General features: G+C 40.2%; 2 protein-coding genes across 2 annotated transcripts in view; both read right to left on the reverse strand.

Annotated features, from left to right (window-relative positions):
- Nucleotides 1-447: 447 nt before the first annotated feature.
- NOL11 (nucleolar protein 11) lies at nt 448-15205 on the reverse strand. Its single transcript, XM_075440975.1, has 18 exons — nt 15031-15205; nt 13865-13978; nt 12961-13017; nt 12218-12363; nt 11893-11950; nt 11188-11326; nt 10605-10802; nt 9811-9887; nt 8944-9067; nt 8163-8266; nt 7806-7883; nt 6870-7054; nt 6482-6607; nt 5353-5574; nt 4783-4861; nt 3597-3689; nt 3190-3297; nt 448-2880 (listed from the first exon to the last, which is right to left on the reverse strand). The coding sequence occupies exons 1-18, from the start codon at nt 15178-15180 to the stop codon at nt 2767-2769; spliced, it is 2172 nt and encodes a 723-aa protein (XP_075297090.1). The 5' UTR covers nt 15181-15205; the 3' UTR covers nt 448-2766.
- Nucleotides 15206-21150: 5945 nt separating this feature from the next.
- Nucleotides 21151-24247, reverse strand: part of PITPNC1 (phosphatidylinositol transfer protein cytoplasmic 1) — an 85589-nt gene continuing 82492 nt past the window's right edge. Inside the window, exons 10-11 of the mRNA XM_075441307.1 lie at nt 24065-24183; nt 21151-21241 (exon numbers count right to left, since the gene is read on the reverse strand). Coding sequence (XP_075297422.1) covers nt 21236-21241; nt 24065-24183 — 125 coding nt within the window. The 3' untranslated portion in view covers nt 21151-21235. The remainder of the gene's footprint in view (nt 21242-24064; nt 24184-24247) is intronic.

Below are 24247 nucleotides of genomic sequence, written 5' to 3' on the forward strand. Positions count from 1 at the left end.
GAATTTTAGGTAGGAGGCCCTACACTGCCTCCATACTCGAGACAGATGGAGAGAAAGGCTCCTTTCAAAAGGCACTTTGGAGAAGATGAATAGCCTAGTTGTTCCAAGCTGTTGTCTGGATGGGTTTCTTTCTCCAAGAGTAAGGGAAAGAACTTAAGAACCTACAGCTGGATGGCATTAATAACAAGTGAGCATATGCTCTTGCGTAAATTAGCGAGCTGCTTTTCTACAGTCCTTCCCTCCAAATTATTTCCTAACATGTACTGGGCATTGAATTTCAGTATTCAGCTCTAGAATCAGTTACACACACATTTATAAACCACCAAGATATTGCTAAGTAATGTTAGACTAGAGGTCAGCTGTAGACTAAATAAAGTCAGCCTTAGGAAGCAAGGGCTTACATGAGTTTTGCTAGTGTAATTCAATATACTACCAATTACCGTTTTATTTAGTATGATGAAAACCAAAGTATATTAATTTACTGGTGAAGTATATTAATATTCAGTCATATTATTAGTAAAAACAAGTTTTTAACATCTTCTTTGCTATTCTGAACATGTAAGCCTATCTTCTCTGAAGGCTTCTGTCCCCAGCCATCCATTTTATACCAGACCTCAAGAAATCTATCATTATGCTTACCTGTCCCATTTTCCCCTATCCCAGACGAGCTGTCATTTAGATACATATTCAGACCCACAAGTAGTTTATAACAAGTCAGTTTTAAGCGAACATCCAATCAGAATTCAATAGATGCTTATACCTGTAATACCTTCAACAACTGCTGCTTTCATAAAATTTCAGTTCACCCTTTCTTTTTTTTAACGAGGCAGTCAAAACAAATCTAAAGCTAAGATATACTTGAAATGCTAAAATGCAAGCTATATAGCACAAGCAGTATAGACAACGTTAGCTAAAGCTGAGGTGTTCACTCTTTAAAAAAGTACTTGGAGAAAACACACGCTGATGTAGGTAAGAATGTTTTTATTCTAAACTAGAGACAAGTTTTCTTGTTCAGAAAATTAAAGGCAACTACTGCCAGTGCCAGGAAGAGCCCCTCTTGTAAGATTCTTCACCTGGCCATTGTAATGGGGTTTTTTAAAATTTGTTTTTACATACATTTGGTACTGACCTCCAATAACCATGTGTACATCTAGAACACGTCAACTTCCAAAGAGTCTTAGGGCTTTTAACGGTGTGCAGCTGTTCCACAGTTACACAGCCACAGTCCAGTAAATTACGCACCTCACACTTCAGCCATAATAATGCTGTGTTATAGCTCTAGCCAGAGAAAGAAAGAAAATGCTGTTCATTATCAAGCAAGTTTAACCTGACAAAGGTAAAGGAGCCTTTTATTCGAACAATGATTTCCAGCATTCTGCTCCAAATCAAACTGGATGTCTCCTCTTGTGTCCAATGACATGTGATTAAGTCCGCAGTATCAGAGAAAAATCACTATCCAAAAAGAGAAGTTGTTTGGAGCAAGGAACTAACCTAGCTGAAATCTAACAGGCAAGATACCGTTCTTGCTCTGAGCTGTGCTGGCAGTTACTAGTTGCATGGTCAGCTTAATACATTTCAAACTCAGTCCAAAGTCCACAGCATTAAATTTTACCTGAACATTGTTTCTATGCTCTTCTTCCCTTCCCCAAAAGTTTCAAATGTATATAGGCAAGATTTCAGGAGATGAGTATTTAAAAAGCAGAAACTTTCTTGGATGTAATCTTTCAACACCAGAAAGCTTCAGAACTTTCTACAGCAGAAGTCTTGAAATACAGCTAATTATGCTGAAATCCACTAACCATTCTGCAAGTCTGTGCAGGAAGGAGAGCATGCTCTAGAGGAGCAGTTTCTCTGCTTGAAAAAAGTTGTCTTCAGCTGATGGCAGCCTCTGAGATAAAGATTGTAACAAGACATCCTATTAAATAACCGCACTTTGCTTCTTCATTTGAGGAAGGAGTCTAGCTCCTGCTGTATACCTCTTCTTTCTCCCTAGCTGTAGGCAGCTTCTGGATGCAGGCAGTCTTATCAGATATGAGATGCAACAAAACAGCTTTAGATTACTGTCATTCATGATTTTAACTATTAACTGTCACACAATCCCCTCCCTTCTATTTTTTTTAAAAACAGCATAAGAGGACCTGGCTAAACTGGAAAGCACAACAGTACATTAACTAAAGTTGTGACACCATGACACATAGGAGAGAGAAAGCAGTGTGAGTTAGGTAACAGCCCTATACCTACACTTAAGCTCCCTTCCCTGTTTAAGCTAAGTCTGTAAATGCCAAAGGCATCCTTGGACAAACTAAAACCAACTTAAAATTAGAAAAACAAACATGCAAACTCAAATGAGTTCATAACCTGAGTGGAGATACAAAAACTCTGAAGAATCTAATCAGAAACTTCAACCACGAAGTGAAAAAGAAATAGAATAAAAATATCAACCTGTTTGATGAAAGATCTGTTTAAGCCTTACAGCACATATCCTACTAACACTTTGCCAAGAATCAAGTGGCATTTTAGGACATTCTTACCATTACATATAAAAATTATACATGAAAATATAAGCAAGCATCCAGCTTCTTGTCCAGTCAAAAAGAGAGCTTTTAATACATGAGTTTCAAACTTACAACTCTCATGTAGGTACAGTGTAACCGTGCTCCTCCTATGTAGAAAACAACTTTTCACATCCCCAATATGGAGTGCTAATACATCCTTGTCATAAAAGGAATCAATAAAAAATAAATTTGTTAATAATTCATTTCAAATTCAAATAAGTTCCAGCACTTCAATAGAATACATCTGAGAGTCTTTCTGGTGGTTTAGTCTTTGTAATTCTTGTAAGCTTCCTTCAATCTTGTTGAGTTCGGAGTAGAATCGTACCTAAAAAGAAGGAAACACAGTTATTCACTGTGAAATACATTATAATTCTTTTCATACATCATTATACTGTGGAACCAGCTGTGGTTCTGCACAGTTTCAGACACTTAAACCAAACAAATGCAGCACCTTTTGAAATCAAAATAAGAAAAGCAGGCAGCTGCCATTTCATGCTCAGGAAGGAACATACTGAGGAGAACAGACATTGCTTGATTTACTATACAATCTATTTTTGTCTGCCCCCCCCTTTTTAACAGCCATATTCTAAATCCATACTGAAATGAAATAATTATCCCCAAAATTGCAGCTTACTTGGGCTCTCACAAACTTATGCAGGTTTGAAAGCAACTCTTTTGCTTCTGGTAGCATCACCATAACTGTGAAGTGAGCATCCAGTAATAGGCACATCCAATCCATAATCTGAAGACAAAAAAGAGAAGTACGCTCACACTTTACAATATGCAAATAACACAATTTGCTTTAAAAGCTAAACTCTGAAACATTAACTTCTAACACAAAACATATGGTTTCATATTTTAAGGCAGTATCTTTATTTTCTGATAGTAGTGTTGTGTTACATCTGACTTCACATAGGTTATATGAATAGACAATACTTCATAGAATGAATATAGATCTCAGTTGTTTTTAGATATTTACAACTACTAATCTACACACCACAGAAACCGAAGGAAGTACAACTCTTAGGACTAGCTTCTCACCTGATTTATAGTTGGAGAGCATGTTCCAGGAAGAGTGGTATTAATTTTTTCACTGCATTTCACATACAGGTAGTACAAATACCTGAGAAATAGCTAAAAGTAGAAAAGGCAGAATATTTTTAAAGCACAAACATTTAACAAACTGAGGAGTTTTGTCCTGCACACAGCAATACTTGTAAAAATTTATTTTAAATTAATTTTTTAAAGCAACATAAATACCTGTACACTACCCATTAAAAATAAATTTTATAGTTCTCCTACATCATCTACAAGTAGATGTTTGAAAATTCTCAGCAATATTCATCGCAAAGTTACATTTAGGGGTAATCATTGTTCCAGTGATTGTGTCAGGGCTATTTAATTCAGACAGACTTTTCTAGAAGCTTTGCTAAAAGCTGTATCAACATTTAACAATTTTAGTCCCAACTGCACTTTCAGTAGCCAACAATAAATTGCTAATGGTCAGAATCAGGTCAACATCATCTCGTGCTGAGCACAAGTCAAAGATTTCTTTCTTTCTCCAAAAAAAGAAATCCAGGAGAGGGGTCAGTGCCAAGATCAGCTTTGTTCTGATGTATGGGTTTTACTGAATCACTGGAAACCACATATACATTCAGGTACTATGGTATACGCAGTTACTGAAATTATAGTTCAGGTTTTGAGGGACAGGGGAGTGAGGATTTGGTTTTGGTTTTTTTTTTTTTTTTTTTTTTTTTTACCGAGAGGATCTGAGATTGAATACTCACATTTGATTCACATTACATTTGGCATTTTAGATAGTGTATAGTTTGTTTCTTGTATTTTCTAAACTTGTGTTTCTGATGGGACTAACTTAGCATGTCTTGTTCCTTTCTTAGAAAGCATCCAAATCAAGAAAAGGTACTATACTTGCTAACAAGATACAAACATCATTTTCCAAGTAGACTGTGTCATAAAGAGGGTTTCTTACTTACACTTTCTAAAATAAGCAAAAAATTAATAAAAGTTCCATATATATGTGGAAAAATGTGACATTTGTTAACACTACATCTTGCTAGGCATCTTATTTTCATTTTCATGCATTAGTTTGTGATTCAGACTCCAGTAAGAGTGGCAAGTTTCTGACACACAGTTGAAAAACTCTCTTCCCTTTCCCTCCCCCCAAATTAATACAGGTTTTTAAACTTTTTAATTTTAACATACTTACAACAGCATGCTGAGCTGGAAGGTTTTTCAGATGAGGCAAAAGAAATGTTTCGCTGTAAGCTGAATAGACAACAGCATTTCTGTGCAGTGCTATTAAGGAAATAAAACTGCAGGTAAAAATACCAGTTCATAGAAACTGAAGTGAATTCCAATTAAAACATTTCTCTAGGTTCTTTGAGAGAGGTTCTATTTCAGCTTTTTGGATCTCCCTTATTTCTATCAAGAAATATATACAGCAACTGAAATATCACAATACAGTTAGCTTGAACAGTTCTGTTTACTGGAAGGATGTAATTGGCTAATGTGTTTCAACAGGCAAACATCAACATCATTGATGCTATTTTCTCTTGAATAGACAAACTTTTATTACACTTTTGCAATAATGTAAGTTTAAACTGGTGTACATGCTTTCTAAAAGTTAATTGTTTCTATTTATATTCTAAACAGTTTTTCTACTGAGTAGGAACTTGTCAGAAATTTTCAAGAACAACATAAGTCTTTTAGTAGTATTAAATATAAACATTAACATCACATATAATGCACTGACTTCATTAAAACATACAGAGGATACAATAACGCTGCCTTCTGTGGTCCAACAGGGCAGAATTCACCATCAGCTGTCTGATGGGTTTCCTTTGTGATTTTAGTATCCCAGATGTCTTCTTCCAGCTCTGCATCAAAACCATTTTCCACAATTTCCATCTTAACTTCTTTATTGTTGAATTCAACATCAATGTAACAGATTACAGATTCTAAATTCACATCTGTTCTTTGAAGATAGGCTTCACTAATGCTGTAGAATAAAATTCCAGACATTGAATAATTTTAATTATTAGCTTTAAAATCAGCAATGCCATCAACCCAACAGTAGTACACACTATGAACTCTTTGAAGCTTACTATAAAATTAAGAACATACACAAAAATAGTCTTGCAGAACAAATAAAGGCCATGAGATAACAGTTAATATTTTATAATTATTAATGTTGAACAATACATGCACTGCTGTTTTATTTGAACAATGTACGTTAGTGTATTATTAGACATTCTGTCACGGGCTGATTTAAAGGCTACACATCATTCAAGACTTTTGTTGTATTCTGACATTAGTGGGACTGCTTTAACCCATAAGACAGTTACGATTTTCCTAGTACTTACTAATGAAGTATTTGACAATTCCAAGGCATGAAATAAACAAGATCTGATGTTTGCAATAAAAAAAGAATCCTTTTTGATGTGGAAGCCTAGAGGAAGGGTTACAGCAGTCTTGCTTTCTGGTTGCAGTGCCTGCTTTGGGATATGTAAACCATTTTTGTTGTGAACTTACAAGAGTTGATCTTTTTTTTGCGGGCTTCTTACCCCAACTAAGTTCCCAATTAAGTCTGCTGCACAGTAAACAGATAGCTGTAATGTGTAGAAGGATGAGTGCGCCATTCAAGCCAGCAGTGTCACCAAAAGGCACGTTCATTTAATTACCATTTACATAGTTTTTAGAATGAACATATGCAACAGACACCTTGTAAAAAGTTTGTCAGCCTGCAAGACCGCAACATACCCTGCACTCAGAATGAAGAACTTCAGGCACAGTACTAATTGCTCATCTATAAAATGAAAGCCATATTTGGCAACACGTAGCCTTTTATTAAGGGGCTTGGTTTGGTGAAGAAGGAGGAAAGAAAAAAAAGAGTAATTCCAACCTACCTTAAAAATACTTTCAAGCAAGCGTAAGTAATTTCTTCAGGAATATCTGGAAACCGTTGTAAACAGACTTGCAAGAGATGCACATCTTTTTTCTCCAAAGCAACAGACATTAGATCTGGACATAAACTGTAAGAATATGAAAAAAATAGGCTGCATGGCTCACACCCACTAAAAACTACATCGACAACTAATGCAGAAGTATTCATTTTGTTTTACATAAAAATCCATCTGTGAAGTGTCAGCTTCATCAGAAAATTAGCTTAAGCACCTTCAATAGTAAGTTCGGATAATTCAAGAGTGCTTTATAAAAAGAACTACATTTCTACTTTTCTGGGTTTTATTATTTTTAAAGATTATTCCTTACAGTAAAAAAATGCAGAATCATCACCTGTAAGACAAGTCTCGGGTTTGGATTATCTGTAGCAGGAATTTTTGAGGGTAGTACTTTGGATTTGTTTTACATCTGTTTATAAGAGCGGTTATTACGCATCCAATCATGGCTTGTAAATCTGGCTTCTGTGCTTTTGACATCAATTGTCTCAATTCATTTTCAAATGCAGTTGTAGAAGCGTCCTGAAAATGACAAATAGTGTGCAACTCAGAAGTACAAGGCACAGGTTTGAGAACTGTACTATTACTAATTAGACCAGGTAAAAAGACACTTATTTTGGAATTCAAGCTAAAAAGATTTACAAAAAAACCCTCACCACTCTACGCTTTGATGCTGTCTCTCAAGCACAAAAGAGCCAAATGAGGGTAATTACTCACTCGGAACTCTGGTAAGCAGTACCTTTCAATAATTGCTCAGGGACTGCTAGCCTGTTACTTTGGTAACATTACCAAGGTGTCCAGCCAGAGCTGAACTATAGTTACATTCACACAAGCAACACTTGCAGCAAGTTTTAGAAAGCAACAAAACAGCTTATTGCTATATTTGCAGTAGCTGACTTTCTAGATCCAAAATGTCTTCAACAAAATTAAGGCCATAAATAAGAATCTAAAAAAGCTTAAAAAAGCAGAGTTCAGGTGAAATATCCTCACACCTTAAAAATGAACAAATTTGTACTAGTTTTCAAAACTTGGACAGCTATTGTAAGCCCTGTATTGTACAGTTCTAGAACACACTCCTACGACAAAACTTTCATTTCACCATGTGCAAATACTATTCTAGCACAATAATGACAGTATCCTCCAACTCACCTATTTAAGGCAACTTTTTCAACCCAATACATGCAAGAGGACATGGGAAAAGATAACAGTTTGAAAGACAACTAAAATACTCTGAGTGTCTAAAACACTACTTTAGGATATTTGGTTTACTTACTTTTAGATTTAGTAAGAGCTGCCCAACTGATAAGGTATCTGGCTGTACTTTAGCAACTGTGTTCTTTTTTGATCTTAGCTATTACAAAGAAAAACAAAAAGTTACTATTTAGCTCCAGAAAGATTATATATATTTAAGGATTTCAACCAAGACAACTAGGAACTTCACGTGTCAACCTGCTGCACAGATTACAATTAATAACTGGGCAGTCCAATTCCAGACACGTTGTTAGAAACAGAGTGACAAATACAAAGTGAAATTTCCTTCTGCAACAACACCTAGAAGTAAAAGTAGGAGCATGGGGAAGAGACAAGAGAAACAAACCCAAAACCTCACATGCTCCTAATGCTCACTTACAGTCATTTTGGACTCAGATTTTAGAGCTACAGACTGCTGTGACTGAAGGGAAACCACCAGCTCTTCATCTCCAAGGGTATTCCAGTCTACAAACGAAGACACCTCTGTAAACACAAAAATGATACTATATGAAGGTAACACTCAAAGCACATTTATTAAAGTATAAATATTACATCAATTTCTTGTACTAACAGGAATTTTCTAAAGTATAATCCAAGTCATTTTATGCCAAGAAAGTTTCCAGTTTTATCTCAGCAGCAGGTAATTTTATGACCCTTTTTTTGCATACTGTTTTTCCACTTAGCTTCTGGGAGGAAGAGAAATAAGTTATTACACAACTTACTGTGAGCATTACTTGCAACAGCATTTTATCAGTGCAATACTAAATTAAAGACACTATGACAGTACAGTTTTAAACTGAAATTTACGAACTAAGGTTTGACATTGTACCACTTAATCACAAGCTCTTTGAAAATAATCCATAGGAGACAGCACTTCATTTTGTTTTCAGCATTCACAGCTAGCATTCCAGTATTTTCAGTAATTCCAGTATGTGAATGACAACCCAGGTTAAGTGAAGCCACAATAAACTCAGACATTTGTGTGCTTTGGTGCTCTCAGCAACAGTAAATTTAACAGCTAGGAACAGAGTACAGTATTAGATTTCTTCAAGCAGTTTAGATTAAATTGATTTTATAGGACTGTATTAAAATAGTTTTTATACAATTTTGGAAGTTTTCCTTTTATAAGATCTTTTCACTGTAATTATTAAAATTCTTACCAGGGGTTTGACTGTCCTTGAGCTTTCCCACAGCAGCTGCTAGGGATGACGTTTCACACTTGTACATAATCACCGTTAGCACTTTCCCATGAGTTAAAAAAAATTTTTCCTCATAACACCACAACTACAAAATATTAAAACATATCGTTAATGAGGAGATAAGCAGAGAGGCGTGTTCCTACACAAGCTGATGTTTAACTCCTTACTACAAAATTCAACTAAATGTCAGCAATCAGATTATTTTAAATTATTTTGGTAGGTTTAACACTCGTTACCAGACCTTCATTAACTGTTGATTTCAAATACAGAAATAAGCATTGTTGAGTATTTTCCAGGGATGTCTTCAAGTACAGCAGCTGCTCCAAGGCATTAAGTCCACTTGATAATTTTTCTTTCTGCACATTCCCTCTTGTGCAATTTTAAGACAAAACAGTCAGCTGTTTTATTTCACTAGTGCATTTATTACTCAGGTGTCAGTTTACTTATCACTAATTGACACTTGAATATCTTGAAACACTATTTAGGGAGTTGGAAGGATCACTTAGGCCATCAATTGCAGATTGTCTGAACAGAACAGATACTGGCTGGGTTTTCTGTTTAATCAGCTATTTCAATCTCATCAAATAATCAAGACCATCAGAAGTGAGAAGGTACTGAATTATCAAAGCAATTACCATAGGCCACCATCTTCCCGCTAAATATTCTGACAAAAATTGCTGATCATCTGGTCAGAATTAATTTTGTTTCAGAAGCTGACATTCACTGCTCTTCCAGACAGAAGCAGAACTCTGTGGCCCAACTGTCTCCTCACTGCTATCTTGCCAAACGCACAAAGCTTATGGACCGCAAACCAAAGATCGAGCTTACTTGTCCGCTGGTTCCCAGAGGCAGCTCCTTTGAAGCTTGCAGTGTCTGAAATTTTGTATTCCATATTGTTAGGCATTCTAGGGAAAAAAGAGATAGATGTTACAAACCCAAAAAGCAACATAAATGCTACATTTGCCTTTTCTAGTTTCAGTTAAAGACACTTGAGTGAATAGAAATAACTGTTTCAAAGCAGCTCAGTTAGTAATGTACTCAACATTAGGAATGAAGTCATTTTGGTTAGGTCTCAAGAAAAACATTTAAAGTTAATTTTTCCAGTGAAGAGCTTTAAACAAGAAGCTGTGTCAAGAGCGACAGCAGCCAATGTAGCTTCCAGTCAGGAAGAACATTTTGTCATAAAATGCTACGTTTAGTGACTCAAATTTCTGTGATCCCACACCTCAGAACTTTAAGCATGAGACCGAATTGTTTGTTTCACTTGAGACCCTGATTTCTTAGAGGACACTAGGTCTGTTTCCCTGCATAGGTGCTTTTACAAGTGTTCAAATCCTCCTTTTAATTCCCCTCCATCCATGAGTTATGTTGCCACATCTTTACAACCGTTTCACAAACAGCATGAAAGCAAATATCGAAACACAAGAGTGAGTATAGTCCTGCAACCCACTATGCACTTCACTGGTAAAGGTTCTCTTTTGCCTGGTGCTCTGAATGGCACAGCTCAACTACGCGCCAGTTTCAAGAGCCAACTAACATTTTATTTGCACTGTTTCCTGCCTAGTGCTTTGCCTAAGGAAATTTTAGACCTTACAACATCTTAATCTGATTTTTCAAGTTACCTTTGGATTCTTTGCCAGATGCAGTTAGACTTCCTAATACCGCAACGTGGTCTTTATCAAGAACAACGAAAGAAGTTCCTTTTAGAACACTTCCAGATACCGAAAGGTTTAGTAGTAGTGACTTGGACAAAATTTGCTCTTCCTCTTCAGTATTTTGCTGCAGAGGTATCAGAATCTTGTACACAGAGTCACTGGAATCTGTCAAAGAAAAGTGACAACACTTTTATCATATGTTAATGTGGAAAAACTATTTGCTATGATATGGCAGGAGGATGCCCAAAGAGAACAAAATGGAGTGAGTGCTGAAAGAATAATACAGGATATTTAAAGGACACGCTATGATGCAAAGCAGCAAAATAAAAGTATAGCTAGCATGAGATGTGCAAGGTAAAAGTCATAACATTTAGGAACAGTCAGCCTTTGCAGCCATCAAAATATCACGAAGATTTAACTACTACTTCTACCACTAGCTGCTTCAGCCAGTTTAAAGAGATAAAAATATTCATTCATAAATATCAACATTTTTGCCCTTCCATACAATTATTTCCTTTATTATCACATCCCGTTAGAAAACATAACTTACACAAACACAGAAGTGTGATTATCTGATTTTTTATATATGCAGTGAAACTCAGTGGTTTAGATAGCTCCTGTTGCTCAAGCTTATATTTGTGTAGACTATCCATCTTAAGTTTCTGTACGTAGACAAAAACATCTCCATCCTAAAACAAAAAAGAAAATAAAAGTTTTCCTGTAATTCACACAAAGAAGAGGTAACAGAAATTCAGATATTAGTAGTGCTTAACTTTGAATGTTAAGTAAAATTAGGAATTTGTGTTTTCTATAGGACATACAGCCTAACTCAGAAAAATTTGCACTCAAGCATGTAAAGACAATTCTAATTTGATGGAACAAATGGATTCACAGGAAGAAGCATCTGAATAAAGACAGACTCATGTATAACTGTTTTTTTAAAAATTATAAATCCTATGTAATAAGTTCCTCACAATGAGCAAGTATTTGAGGGCAATGAAGAGTCACACAGTCGTCTACTGTATTTAACCTTAATTGCTCTCTGACATTACAAGAGCCAGGCTCCTCAGCCCTGAAAGCAACATAACTTCAATGTCACTTTCCTACCAGAAACAATACATATATAGGATATTGATTAAATTACGATAATGATTTCACTAAAAGCTCTTAAAATCCAACGAAACAGGCAATGGATTTTAGAAAAAGCACGTAGATTTGCTGCTATGAAAGTTTTTAAAAAAGGTATTCAACTCACTTTCTCAGTAGTGAAGATTAAGATAGGTTGTTGACCTTCCACAAAAGCTTCACTCCACCTAAAACCAGAAAGCTGTATGAATGTCTTCTAAATTCTAGGACTATACCTAAATTCGTATCAGCATTCCTTAGGCAGCCTCTTATTTTTAGGATATCTGTGTCAATAATTTGAACATTTTAAGAACAACGTGCTAGAAAAAAAAGGCCAACCCCAAGATCTCAGTCTTCTGATTTCTCCCCTATTCCCTCAAAAAAGGGAACAACTTCCATCACCATCATCCATTCCTCTAAGCAAGCAGCAAGCTTCATAAAACTATATCACTTACTTGATGACTTCATCTGAGATAACATTTTCAATTTCTTGTTGTGGATCTTCCAAAAGGACATCTAAAGTCCGAACACCACCTCCTTTGAATAGTACCACTGGCCCTCCGCTGGGTAGTGAATGTATTCTGTATACATCAGCTGAAAGCTATACAGGAAAAAAAAAAATTTCAATGTTCTTCAGTGTATTACGTTGAAAGCCAGGTGTTTTATCTCTGATTTTTTTTAAAGTTCTTTCAATAAACGAGTAACAGAAGAATGATGAATCTGTAAGATTCCTAATTATGTAGACCTAGTAGGTGCCGATTTTCAGAAATGCTACAAATAGTGCAAACCACCACCCAGCAAAAAGCCAGGAAAACATCCCAGTGAGCATCACATTTCTGAATCACATCAGAAAAAACTTAATTGAGGGTAAGCAGTTCAAACAAGTGTTACACAGCGTAACACAAAGCGTTGCTTAACACATCCACCAGAACAGAAAAATCTGTATTTGAACATAATTCATCACCTTTAAAGAAAGCCCTCTGAAACTCTGGACTTGGGATATGAATCATTTTAAGAGTAATACTTTGATGATCGAGTCTCTCAGTCTAAGCGGATTTCTTGCAATATTCACGAAGCCCAAATTAAGACAATGGTCAGCTAAAATGTAATATTACCAGTACCATGAAAATTAGCATCTCTTCCCTCCACCAGGATTCAAAATGTTAACTTAAAAGTGAATATATGTTAAGAGACTTACTGTTGCTTTAAATACTTTGTCCAAGTTAATATCTTTGTCCTTCCATATTCTTAAAACCTTTAAGAGAAGCATTATTTTTTTAGGCACAGAAAACCAGTAATACACAGGCTTCTCACCACGCAAAAGACTAGCAATTGCACCTCACTGAAACACAAGAGGAAAATATACAGAAAGTATTCACAGTGCTCAGTGGAAACCGACCCAGGGGAAGTTTGGATGGGCAGAAGCGAAGCAGAGGCAACAGGAATACAAACCCAGCTCAGAAATCGTGAATTGGAAAGAAAGGACAGGAAAGAGTACAGCTAAGGAAAAATACACCAGAATCCTAAATGAAAGTAGATCAAAGCGATGGAGACAAATTAAGATACAGATGACCTGATCTGGAAGAGAACATTTCAAGGAGAACAATGAAAAGTCAGGAAGATATTTCATCAACAACAACAAAATGCCAAAGGTTCAGCATGTGCTGAGCAAACACTACAGGTATGCAAACGGGAAGTGTTTAATTGTAAAATATGGATGAAGGTATGAACTATTTTAATCATTTCAGTACAACAAGCATGCAGTTCTAAACGTCAACCAGTCTGCAACAGGAGAAGTAACTTATCCTTACAGAATGTATGCACCAGGCATTCTTCAGTGTTTTAAAAGGCCACCATGTAACTGGTGCTCGCCACAGATTATCTTCATGTCATTACGGAAAGAACACACTGTGCAGCCGCAGACCTGCACACCCCTGTCCTCTCAAACAGCAGAGATGACCCAAACTGCAAGTGGGTTTTGAGAGCTCCTCGCATTTACATTTAGCCAAGAATCCAGCACTGCTGATGTCCTCCCTATCTACGTTCCCCCAAAAGACTCACTACATTCTTTTTCTCCTTGAAGAAAAGATAAAGGACCTCACCTTGTCGTCATGAACAGCTATATATTCATGAGTTTCAAAGTTGCATATAACTGGGCACGTGATAATCTGCCCATGTTTAACTGACCAACAACCCAGTGGCTTCTGATCTGAAACCTGGAAGAGTCAGGAGAAAGACACTGTGATTAAAATATAACGCGGTACACTTTTGGGATTTTTCTCGTGACAGAAAGGACATGTAAGGCAGCCACATCTGATTTCATTGAGAATATTTAAATATGGAAACTGCTAGACTCAGCACTTCTGCTTGAGCATTCCTGTTTCTGACTTCAATACTAAAAATTTCAGAATAACATGAAAGAGCTTTACATTAATTACAAATTATTTCTTTTCATGTAAGAAATACCTTTAACCTGTGCTAGTCAGACTGGCCATGCCATGGAGCACAGGTGAGATGCATGGCCTCTCCCAAGTGACGACGTTACCTTCAATCGCTAGCGTACGTTACTTTTACAACGAAGACAATCGTGCGCAGAACCACACCTTCTCTCTTCTTATTCCAGTGTAAGTCATCGAGACCAAAAGCAATGAACTTCACTGCCCAAACTCACGTTCCGTATGATTTACGTCTGGTTGCTCCGAGGGCACTCAGCCCCTCAGCCCAGAGCTACACCGGCTGTGCGTACCAACGCGTTTGTGTCTCCATGCATGGTGCTGGCAGTGGGACGGACAACTCAAAGGAGGCTGTGCCACGAACCCCCCAAGATACAATCCCCAGCCCCATGAACACGAACGCTACTGAAGATACAAACCCAGATATTTCCATAAAGTTTATTATCGCGGCCTACTGAAATGAACACACACACTACAAGACACCAGAATACACTTCTAGTTTGAACTGCCGCAAAACAAAACCCTTTCATCCTCCAGCCAAGAGGACGGCGACTGACACCAACCGGCAGCCGGGCCAGACCCGTCACCCCGGCTACTGCCAGGCCGCGCCGGCAGACCCCGGGGGCAGCGCCGGGCCGGGGAGCGAGGCGCCGGCGCCCGGGGGCAGCGGGGCCCAGCGCCCTGCGGACGGGTCGGCCGGGGCGGGAGGCAGAGCGGCCCCGGGGCGCCGCCGCCGCCCTGCCCGGGGACCCCCCCCACAGGCCGGGTCTGCCCGGTGGCGGCAGCCGCGCCGCCTCCCGAGGCCGGGCCGTTACCTTGAAGAGCGTGGCCGTCCTGCCGCGGTCGGTGAGCAGGACGTGGTCGCGGTCGGGGCCCGGCTCCAGCGCCAGCAGGCCCCCGCCCAGGCCGACGCCGCCACTGGGCCCCAGCCCGCACAGCGTGAAGCTCTCGCACAGCGCCGCCATCGCCGCCAGCGCCCGCCTCTCGCGAGACCCGCCGGGGCGGCACGGCGCGCATGCGCCGCTGCCCGAGGCGCGGAGAGGGCCGAGGCCGGCCGGGAGTTTCCGGCGCCCGGGAACGGGAAGCTGTGTGTCACGACTTGGTGCGCTGTGTCGTGGGGCTGCGCGCCGCCAAATCGGGACTGCCGGTCCTGCCTCTTCCCCTGAGGGTGCAGGGAGGCTTTGCCATTTGCAAAGGACGTGAAAATACGACGCGTTCCGAATATTTCAAATATTACAGAATCGTTAATTTTTCGGCAAACCGTTGCAGAGCAGGAGGATCGAGGGCATTTGGTGTTTCTGTGACGGAGGGGTTCCCAGTGTGTTTCGTGCATGGTGCGAATCGGGTCCCGTCTGCCGCCGTTCAGAGTGGGCCCTGCCGCAGAGGGGTGCGTCACACACCGGTCAGCATGAGGATGCGCGGCCGCAGGTGCCTCCTTCGGCATCTACACAACGAAGTGTTGCTGGGTTTACGACTACTCAAATGTACTTCTGCCCTGTGAGATCTCTCCGTTTTGTAAAGAACAACGGGGGGAATTTTTTCCCTCTGCAAGCACGAAGGCCAACTCCACCCATTTTAATGGTGGTAGGATCGGCTCCAGGATTTTTGCCCAATTTGTAATGTATTTTCATGCGTTAGTATTTGGTTTGTGTGCAAAATTTAACGAAGCCATAGCAGTACAAGCCCAGACTGTAAAAATCATGAGGTCAACACAAACCAGCCACAAAGGCCCGCCCATGGGCTGTGTTGCTGTGCTGGCTGTTGACCACCGCTGGGGAACACGAGCCTCCAGCGCTGCGACTCCGGGCTCTTGCTGCTGGCCTGTCTCCCCTCTGCAGGGCCCAGCCGTAGCTTGGCCTCGCAGAGGACAGTCGTGACCTCTCTCAGGTGGCGAAGCCTCCTCAGAGTCCCGGCTGTCTGCAGGGCACGGCCCCGCGCGCTTGCCCCAACAGGGTCCTCACGCGCCGAAGCCATTAAGTCATGACCACAGACCCGAGGCCATGCAGCGCTGCCTGGGTTCTGCCTCTGTCATACTGCGTGACTTCTAGCTTAAGCATTTTCTAGGCTTTTCTGGTGCAGAGAAAGCTTCATTTTTCTGGAGAAAGCCTCTACTTAGAAGCTTAAAGCATCATTCTACACATGAAATTTCTGTTGACTAAAATGGAATGACCTGTAGGCACGTGATGGAGGATTCTCACCTTCTGAGACGTTCTGAGCTGTCTCTTTTCCAGTGTTTACTACAACACCGGGCTGCCAAACCCTGCACAGAGATTGAGATTCCCTATGGAGAAACCTCCTCGTCCACCAAATGGCCATTTACAAGTGAATGGGCTAACACCAGACTGATGGGTACCTGCCCTGGTAAAATCTTTAAAAGCTGGGGCACAACACAACCTAGTAGATACTCTGAGTGGTTTAAACGTTCCTTACAAAGCCCACTCTTTGTGCTATTCAATTCCGAGGAACTGACTTGCAGAGCTGGGGGCAGAAATATTAATGCATAGGTTCCTTGCTAGAGGAGGCCCAGTGAAAGAAATCTGCCACAATTGTAAAGAATAATTGTTGCTAGTTTATTTACAACAAAATGCAAGGAAAAATACAATATTAAAAATAATAAATAACTTGGAAAAATCAGAAACTAAGTGATATGAATGAAAAATATGACAATCAAATTCTCCTGGTGAGCCTTGCATTATTTAACATGCAGAGCATTTCAAAACTTGGTCCTTCTTTCATAGTAGTGATGTATTGCCTTATGTAGCCATCACTGCTCTAAATAAAAGAAATTAATTGCTGGACATTCCGAGTCATGTGGGTTATCACAGAAATGAAATAAAACAATGAAACCTGTTTTAGTGACACCACAAAACTACAGGAGATTGTAATTCAATGACCATGCTGTTCATTTAAAGCAAAACATTGTTAGACTTCTTTAGCAATTTTAACTTACACATATAAAACCAAGTCCAAACAATGGAAACGGAAAAATTTCTATTGACAAGATCATGAATTCTCTCTTACTGCACTCACTAATTCATAAATAGCATATACATTTGGCTTACTTCAAACGATAGCACATTGTTTTGAAGCTATAGTGCAGCAAGCTTCAAAGCAGTTTTAACAAAATATAGCGGTCTTGTTACAAACTAAAATTCAAGGAACAAACATCTCCATTTCAAAATCTTTACAGCAGCAATTAATGCAAATTGGCTACTAGATGTCACAAAATCACCTTCCAGAATAATCAAAAAAGCCAAAGAATAAGGTCAAATAGTTTCCTTCCATAGAATTTATCCAGTCATTTACAAAATTAACCATTACATTCATAAGAAATCCCATTAAGTACGTGTTTCAGGAATGTGCTGCTCCTCATAGTCTTTATGGATACTTCCCTTTTTTAACCTTCTAAAGACTGCAATGAATTGCCAGTTATTTTGTAACGATTGTTCTAAATGAAATACATAAAAGTATGAGCAAAGCTGGGAGGAGGTTTTACTAGAAACCCAACAAACTAATCACATGATTTGCTCTGTATTCTTCTTGATGAAAAATTCCTTGCTGAGTCCTAGCAGAGCTGTGCCATGTAATTCTTTAGCCACCGTGGCAGAGAGCAGGAACGTGGCTGTTGTGCCGATTCAGCTCTGCTGCCTGGCACCACACTCTAAAGATGTACTCACTCAATAATCACATCATTTATTTCTGCAAAAGAAGTGATGAACACCTACAAAACGCTCTCTGTTTTTCTCCTAATAAACATGTTGGAGAATACAATAGAAAGCACTAAAAAAGTAATGAAAATAACCCCCTTGCCTCAGGATGTTATACAGAAGTATTCAGACCTTCCTTTTCATTTAATTTTGTGTGGTTTTGTGTGTTTTCTGGGAATATTCTAGAAAAAGTTATCCTACCTAAACAAACAAACAAACAAAACCCAACCAAACAGAAAAAGAAATTTACAGACCACATTGACCAAATGGGTAATGACTGGTTGGGAAAGCGAAGCAGAACACAGCAGAGGACACTGACACAGGCCAGGAAAAGCCCAGGGTATTTCTTATCCAAAGCAATGAAACCTTACAGATCTTTCTGTTTGCCCTCACTAGGAAGCATCATGGAGGGAACCGGGCTGATCGCGATCCCTGTTGTGGCCAGTGGTGAATTCAGACTGTTCGGTCAATAAATCTGGTGATCCTCGAGAACAGCAGTGCTCGGCGCAAGGGCTACGGCAGCAGCACATGCAGACGGAGACACAGCATTAAGCAGTCTGTCGTTTCTTCCATGACATGACCACTGTCTTTCTCCTGCATCGCCATCATGCAGCTATTAAGATGTGTCCTGTTCAGGTATGTTAATAATTTCCATACATGCCTTATCCCCAAACCTACTTAACACGATAATCTATGTGTCCACATGGGACTGGAGATCAATCAGTTGAATATGAGCAAAGGTGTGACTGCTTTGGTCTGATAATCTGTGTGCAACCCCGATTGCCAAAATGTATATAGAAACAGTAATATGTAAGCACAAGGGCATGATGACTAGAGCTGAGCAAATTTTTCTTTGACAAAGAAAAAAATTCATTGAAAAATAGACTTTCAGGTGGAGCAGACCTAAGCCATTTCTATATAGGTCAAATTCAGGAAATGAAAAAACAACCAAACAATGCTTTATGTTTGCAAAGGTTTCCCTTCACTGGCAATATTCCAACCTTGCTACTAAATAAATAACAATATTAGACCAGTTGTAATAATGAATATATAATCTGCACACTTTTTAAGCTGAAATCATAAACTAACGTAGGAAAGTTCTGATTGCATCATTAGAGCAGCTTCTTTTTAAACAAAAAAATCATCACCCATTAGTTTACTAATCACACAGAATTACTAGCTCTGAGAAGCAAAGCAAAGCGAAACATGGACAGTAAGTGGGAGAATGCATGAAGTCAGACCACAGCTAACCTACAAAGAGCTCCCGGGTTTTGCTAGCTACAGGATTTTAACTATCAAACAAATATACACTTGTTTCCAGTGCAGGCTGGCAGTGGAATTTCCTCTCCTGCTACTAAAACTACCCTATAAATATCACACATTCAACGTAACTTCTACTGGATCTACAGCCATCGAGAAGTTCAGTGCATTTAAGCCAGTCAAATCACAGCATCGTGCTGAGAAGGTGGCACAAACGTCCCTCCCGGGTTAAAGGCCATCCCCAGTCTGATTGTTCAGTATTCAATGATAGTTCAGCTCTGGAGGATTCTCTTGGTTTTAATCCAGGTACCACGTCACCGGTGGTACAAAATATCACCCACTTTGATCATACGATTCAGGTAGTAGCTATCGTTCGCTGGGAATTGAACAGCAGCTTACTTAACGTCTCCTACAGCTGCCAATAGAGACAGATACTGACAGCACTCCTTAAATACCAGTTTTCATGAAAGAGAACAAAGTACCCCAAATGGGGGTCAGTGGGGAAAGTTTCTCACTGAGCTTACTTTTAGAAAAGGAAGGAAGGAAGAGACCACTTCTGCCATTTATTCTTCTCCTCCTTCCACAATTTGCACTTCCTGCTGGGAAACATCCTTTCCTGCATTTTAGTTCCTGAGACTGAAGAGTGATTTCACAGGCAGACCAGGAAGAGCACTTCTGTTTCCTTAACGTCACCCTGCACGGGACTGCGCAGGCCCACGATTCAATTGCTTTCTAAAGCGACTGATTGTGTTCCCCCCTTCCCTAGACGATGGCAAAGCCTGGAACCAGCTTTCTGTTAGCAGAGATTGTGCTGTTTAGGAAAGATGCGAGGCAGGAAAGAAAAAGGAGTCTCCTCTTTTCTTTCCTTTACATTCAAGGTCTTACAGCGTAACTACCGCTCTTCCTCCAGTGAGGAAAAGACAGAATTCATTGGTTTTGCTTCTCAACTGGCTCAATTTAGCTGCTTTTTTTTCAAAATTACACATGGAACACCACTGATGAACACCAGTACTTACTTAAAAGATCACAAAAGGAGAAGGGAGAGCTATTAAAATACATTATCTACAAGAAATAGGTGGTTTCTTTTACAAATTCTGTGCAAGATAGAAATAGTTCAATGGCCTCAAAGTCAGTATAATTAATTACAGTTGGGGCTTCAATACAGTGATATTTTAGGTTTGCAAAGTTTTGTGTTTGTTAGCGAGGCCCCAAATCCTGAGTCATATTACACAAAATGTTAATCTGAGCGACTGCTGTTGGTGTTCAAGTACAATGAGTTACAGGTCAAAGGTTTATGAATACACAGGAGAAGCCTGAGAGTAGGAAGGGTTTTAAAATCAGCTATAAAAGAAGAAAATGGGAGGGCTTTTTCCTGTTACCCCTGCATTCTAATTGGCACTGTTTGCCTCAGAAGTCCTTGGCAGCATTACTAAATACCTACTCCTAATTATACATGCTATGACCTGGATGAGGATTTGTAGGCAGAATACTGCTACAGAAAGATTTCTTTTCTTTTCTTTTCTAGGGTTCCTCTCAGACTATTTCATTGTCTGTCAGTAAGATGCACCATATGGCTTGAAACACTACTTTAGGAATACATAAACTACCGTCTCTTGCATGCACTTCTCTGAAGGTTTTAAGGATCTAGTCTGAGGAAAGAAGTCATCTTTCCATGCCAGTAAGATTATTTTAAGCAAAAAAGCAACCAACAAACCACCACGACCTTTGTAGAAATTGAGTTACGTCACTCTTGCTGTGGTAAGACATGGCTTATCAGGAGGAAACATGCTGGGTTAATTTAAAGGGTTTTTTTTCGTTGGATCTGGAAGAGTGAGAGTTTCTGGAGCAGACTTTTTCCGAGGCCGGTCTTTGGGAACTGTTAGGAATTCAGGAGCATCTGTGGAGAGAGGAGTTGATGGAGCACTAGATGGAGCACTGCGGGTTGACGAAGGCATGGAAATGTTAGAGATAGATATCGCAGGTGGGAAAATCCCTATCTTCTTGTTGGTGGCTTCCTGAGTGGCTCGTTCAAACTCTCGGACTTCATCCATTGTCATGTCTTCAACGAGAAGGAAAGAAAGATCAAGGCACGTTAGAATCATTTCAAATGACCATTTCATTAACTTCAACTACTTCCATCCGATTTCTAAATCTAGGAATGATGGCTTATCATGCATATCATTAAGCGATTCTCCACAGGAATGCCTTCCCATTGTAGTGCGCTGACTGGAGTACAACGAGAAGCTAACGTAAAGGAAACCAAGTTAAGTACATTAGTCACATACTAATGGTTCCTCTTCTAACTGGGGCTGAACTGAACAGAGTGCTGCCTCTGTAACTGCTGGAAAAATCAAGCTGCTTCACAGGCAATTAAAGAATACCGCGAGATACCCAGTCAGCAAGTGCAATTTTTCAGAACTTCACACCAAATAAAACTGATAGGTTGGGGGTTTTTTGTCATCTAGATCATGAGCATGAACGGGTGAAGGGCTGTCCCCAGTCTGTTCGTCTACCGTGGCTACCGAGGGATGCCACCTCCCCCTCCCCTGACGCGCAGCTCCTGCGGGCTTCTCGCGCCAGCGGCACGCCCGTAACTGAGCCCGTTTTGCGTTTCTGCTGCTCGAGCCTTGGGAATTCCCCCTCACTCGATAAAGCCGCAACAGGCTCTCCAGCTTTTCCACCCAGAATCTGGACCTCAGCCGACAAACTCACAGCTCCATTCCCAACCGGGCGGAGGCAAAGCGAAGCTTCCCGCCGGGCGCGGGCGGACACAGGGGCTTCCGGGCGGTGCGAGCCGCTCCCGCAGGCGGCAGAGGCGGGGCGCGGCCGGCAGGGGGCAGAGCGCGCCCAGCGGCCGCGGGGAGGGCCCAGGCGCGGCACCGGCCACAGCGGGCAGCGCCTCGGCCCCGCCGCCCGCCCGCCCCGAACCTCGGCTTGTACGTGTACACGGGAAGGGTGTCATCAAACCCTTCCACACATTCTTCGAGCTGTGGAAGCTCAAAGACCCCAGAGGTAAAACCACTAGCGTTTTAATAAATGTAAAATTCCTGTGTGTTTGGGTGTCTGAGACACAGGGCTGGCAAGGGGGCTTACCACATCCATGACAAAATCCTGCACTTTCAGAACATCAACACCTTTTAATATCACCCAGCTGCACACATGTGTAGCCTTGGCTGCAAATGCTAGGTAGGAGAAGCTTTACATTGTATTACAACATCATATTAAACAAACAAAAGCATGCATGTTGCCAGCTGCCTCCTCTCTTGCCTGCAGACGACGTCCCAGGGACCTTTTCAGCCTACGTTGCTGTGCCAGTTATTAACAGTGAGGACTAAGCTGTTTCCAAATCTGAGATAAATGGCAGAAGTGAACAGATGGGTCTCAGAGGAACCGTACCTACTTGTGCTGGAGACAGATGTGACCCTGGTTTGCTGATTTGCGTTTTGTTTCACACCCTGTAACAGCGTGTGTAGTGTTTCTGAACTCTCAGGGTTTAAAAAGCACCCTGACATCAAAGGGAGCCCACGCATTCATTTCAGCTATTTTTGACTGAGGACTTCTGCACAACATGAAACAAAAGTTGTCTTGGATAAATGGAAGTGAAAGAGGGCAGGAAGATTTCTCCATTTACTGGCCATTTAAGTGAAGACTGATTAAAGTCTTATTAAGTGGTATCCTCCAAGGCTGTCCATTTTAAATTCAGACATGAAATACTTAACTGTCGCTTCAGTTGACTTGGGCTTTTTAGCTTACATTCGCTTCAAACAGACTTCTGTTCTGATACACACTCAGGTAAAACTTGTCCTCATCCTCAGCTAAGAAGGCTCAGACTCTCTCTTATTTTTCATTAATGGCTAATTCTGTGCTGACCTCCATGGCAATTTTGCCACATGGGAACTACGGACAGCAGGCTTCATTCAAAGCCAAGTCCTGAAGTGCAGAGCCAAAGTCAGAACTGATTCCCAATTTACTGCTCAGCTAAGGAGTAACCTCGATGTCAATGGCGCTGCAGCGTTATGAACACCAGAGTCACCTTTCTGGTTATTACTTGGACAACATCTGCTCAGGCTGGTGACAACTTTTAGTGAGTAAGAACAACGGAAAGACCTCAAGACTTAGCCCTTCAGGCCCTTCCCCATACTCATTACGTGAGTCAGACCATCACCGAGTTCTACAGTGCAGTGAGACAAAGGAATAACAACATTTAAAAAAGAAATATCACTGCATCTTTTCTATTTGCAGATAGTAATAATTTCTAATTTTAGGCCTCTACTTGAGGTCCTCAAATTAGGAACTTAAATACTTTATGAAGTTCCCAGAATTTGAATCAAAGAACCTACACAGAAACCTGCCCTCCTCCACAAACCGCTGTTACTTCTGAAAAGACTTCTCACCTTGTTGGTAGCTAATCCATGACAACATTAAAATTAGTTTGACAAGAGAGAGGATTTCATTCGGTGGTTCTTTTTTCTTGGTGAAGCAAACAATTTTGTCAGTCCCATAGAAATTTTCCACTCCCCATGTTCCTGGCTTTTTGACTGAAAAACTCTGAACTCTTGCATTTTTAAACTATTCAAATAATAGAAGGTAAAACTGATATTTAACTTCCTCTTTATGCATCCAACTGAAATTTGAGAATTATATTTTCTTGGAAGACATGGAGTTGTATATGAGCCCAACCCCACCCTTTCTTACATCAGTGGCAGTTTACAGTGCAAACAAAAGGCAAGGTTGCACTTCATGGAGAAAGATTCTGTTCCTACTGAAGCAAAACCTCCCCAAAACTCCACTGACTGGTCAGCAAGATCAGTTCGTTGCTCTTCTCTGACCTGTGCAGGTGTATTAGGTGAGGATGGGCAATATGTTTTAAAAATTGACATACTCTTGCTTTGGCATGGCTCTCTATTTCATCCACAGTAGATGAATGTTGGTTGCAAACTTTAATGTTGGTTTTTTCATGCATATTTTTCTCGTATGCTCGAACATCATCCATAGTCATATCTGTAAAAAGTCCAAAATTGTTGGCATTTTCCATTGATTCAATGCAAACTTTTTTTTTTTTTTT

Source organism: Opisthocomus hoazin, chromosome 21, assembly GCF_030867145.1.
Source record: "Opisthocomus hoazin isolate bOpiHoa1 chromosome 21, bOpiHoa1.hap1, whole genome shotgun sequence".
NCBI classification, from domain to species: domain Eukaryota; kingdom Metazoa; phylum Chordata; class Aves; order Opisthocomiformes; family Opisthocomidae; genus Opisthocomus; species Opisthocomus hoazin.

Coding starts and splice junctions, on each gene's coding strand:
- NOL11 (XM_075440975.1), bottom strand. CDS start 15,180: ATGGCGGCGCTGTGCGAGAGCTTCACGCTGTGCGGGCTGGGGCCCAGT. Junction 11,327..11,892: donor TAATCTTCACTACTGAGAAA/GTGAGTTGAATA, acceptor TTTTTGTTTTAG/GATGGAGATGTTTTTGTCTA. Junction 9,888..10,604: donor ATCTGGCAAAGAATCCAAAG/GTAACTTGAAAA, acceptor TTTTTTCCCTAG/AATGCCTAACAATATGGAAT.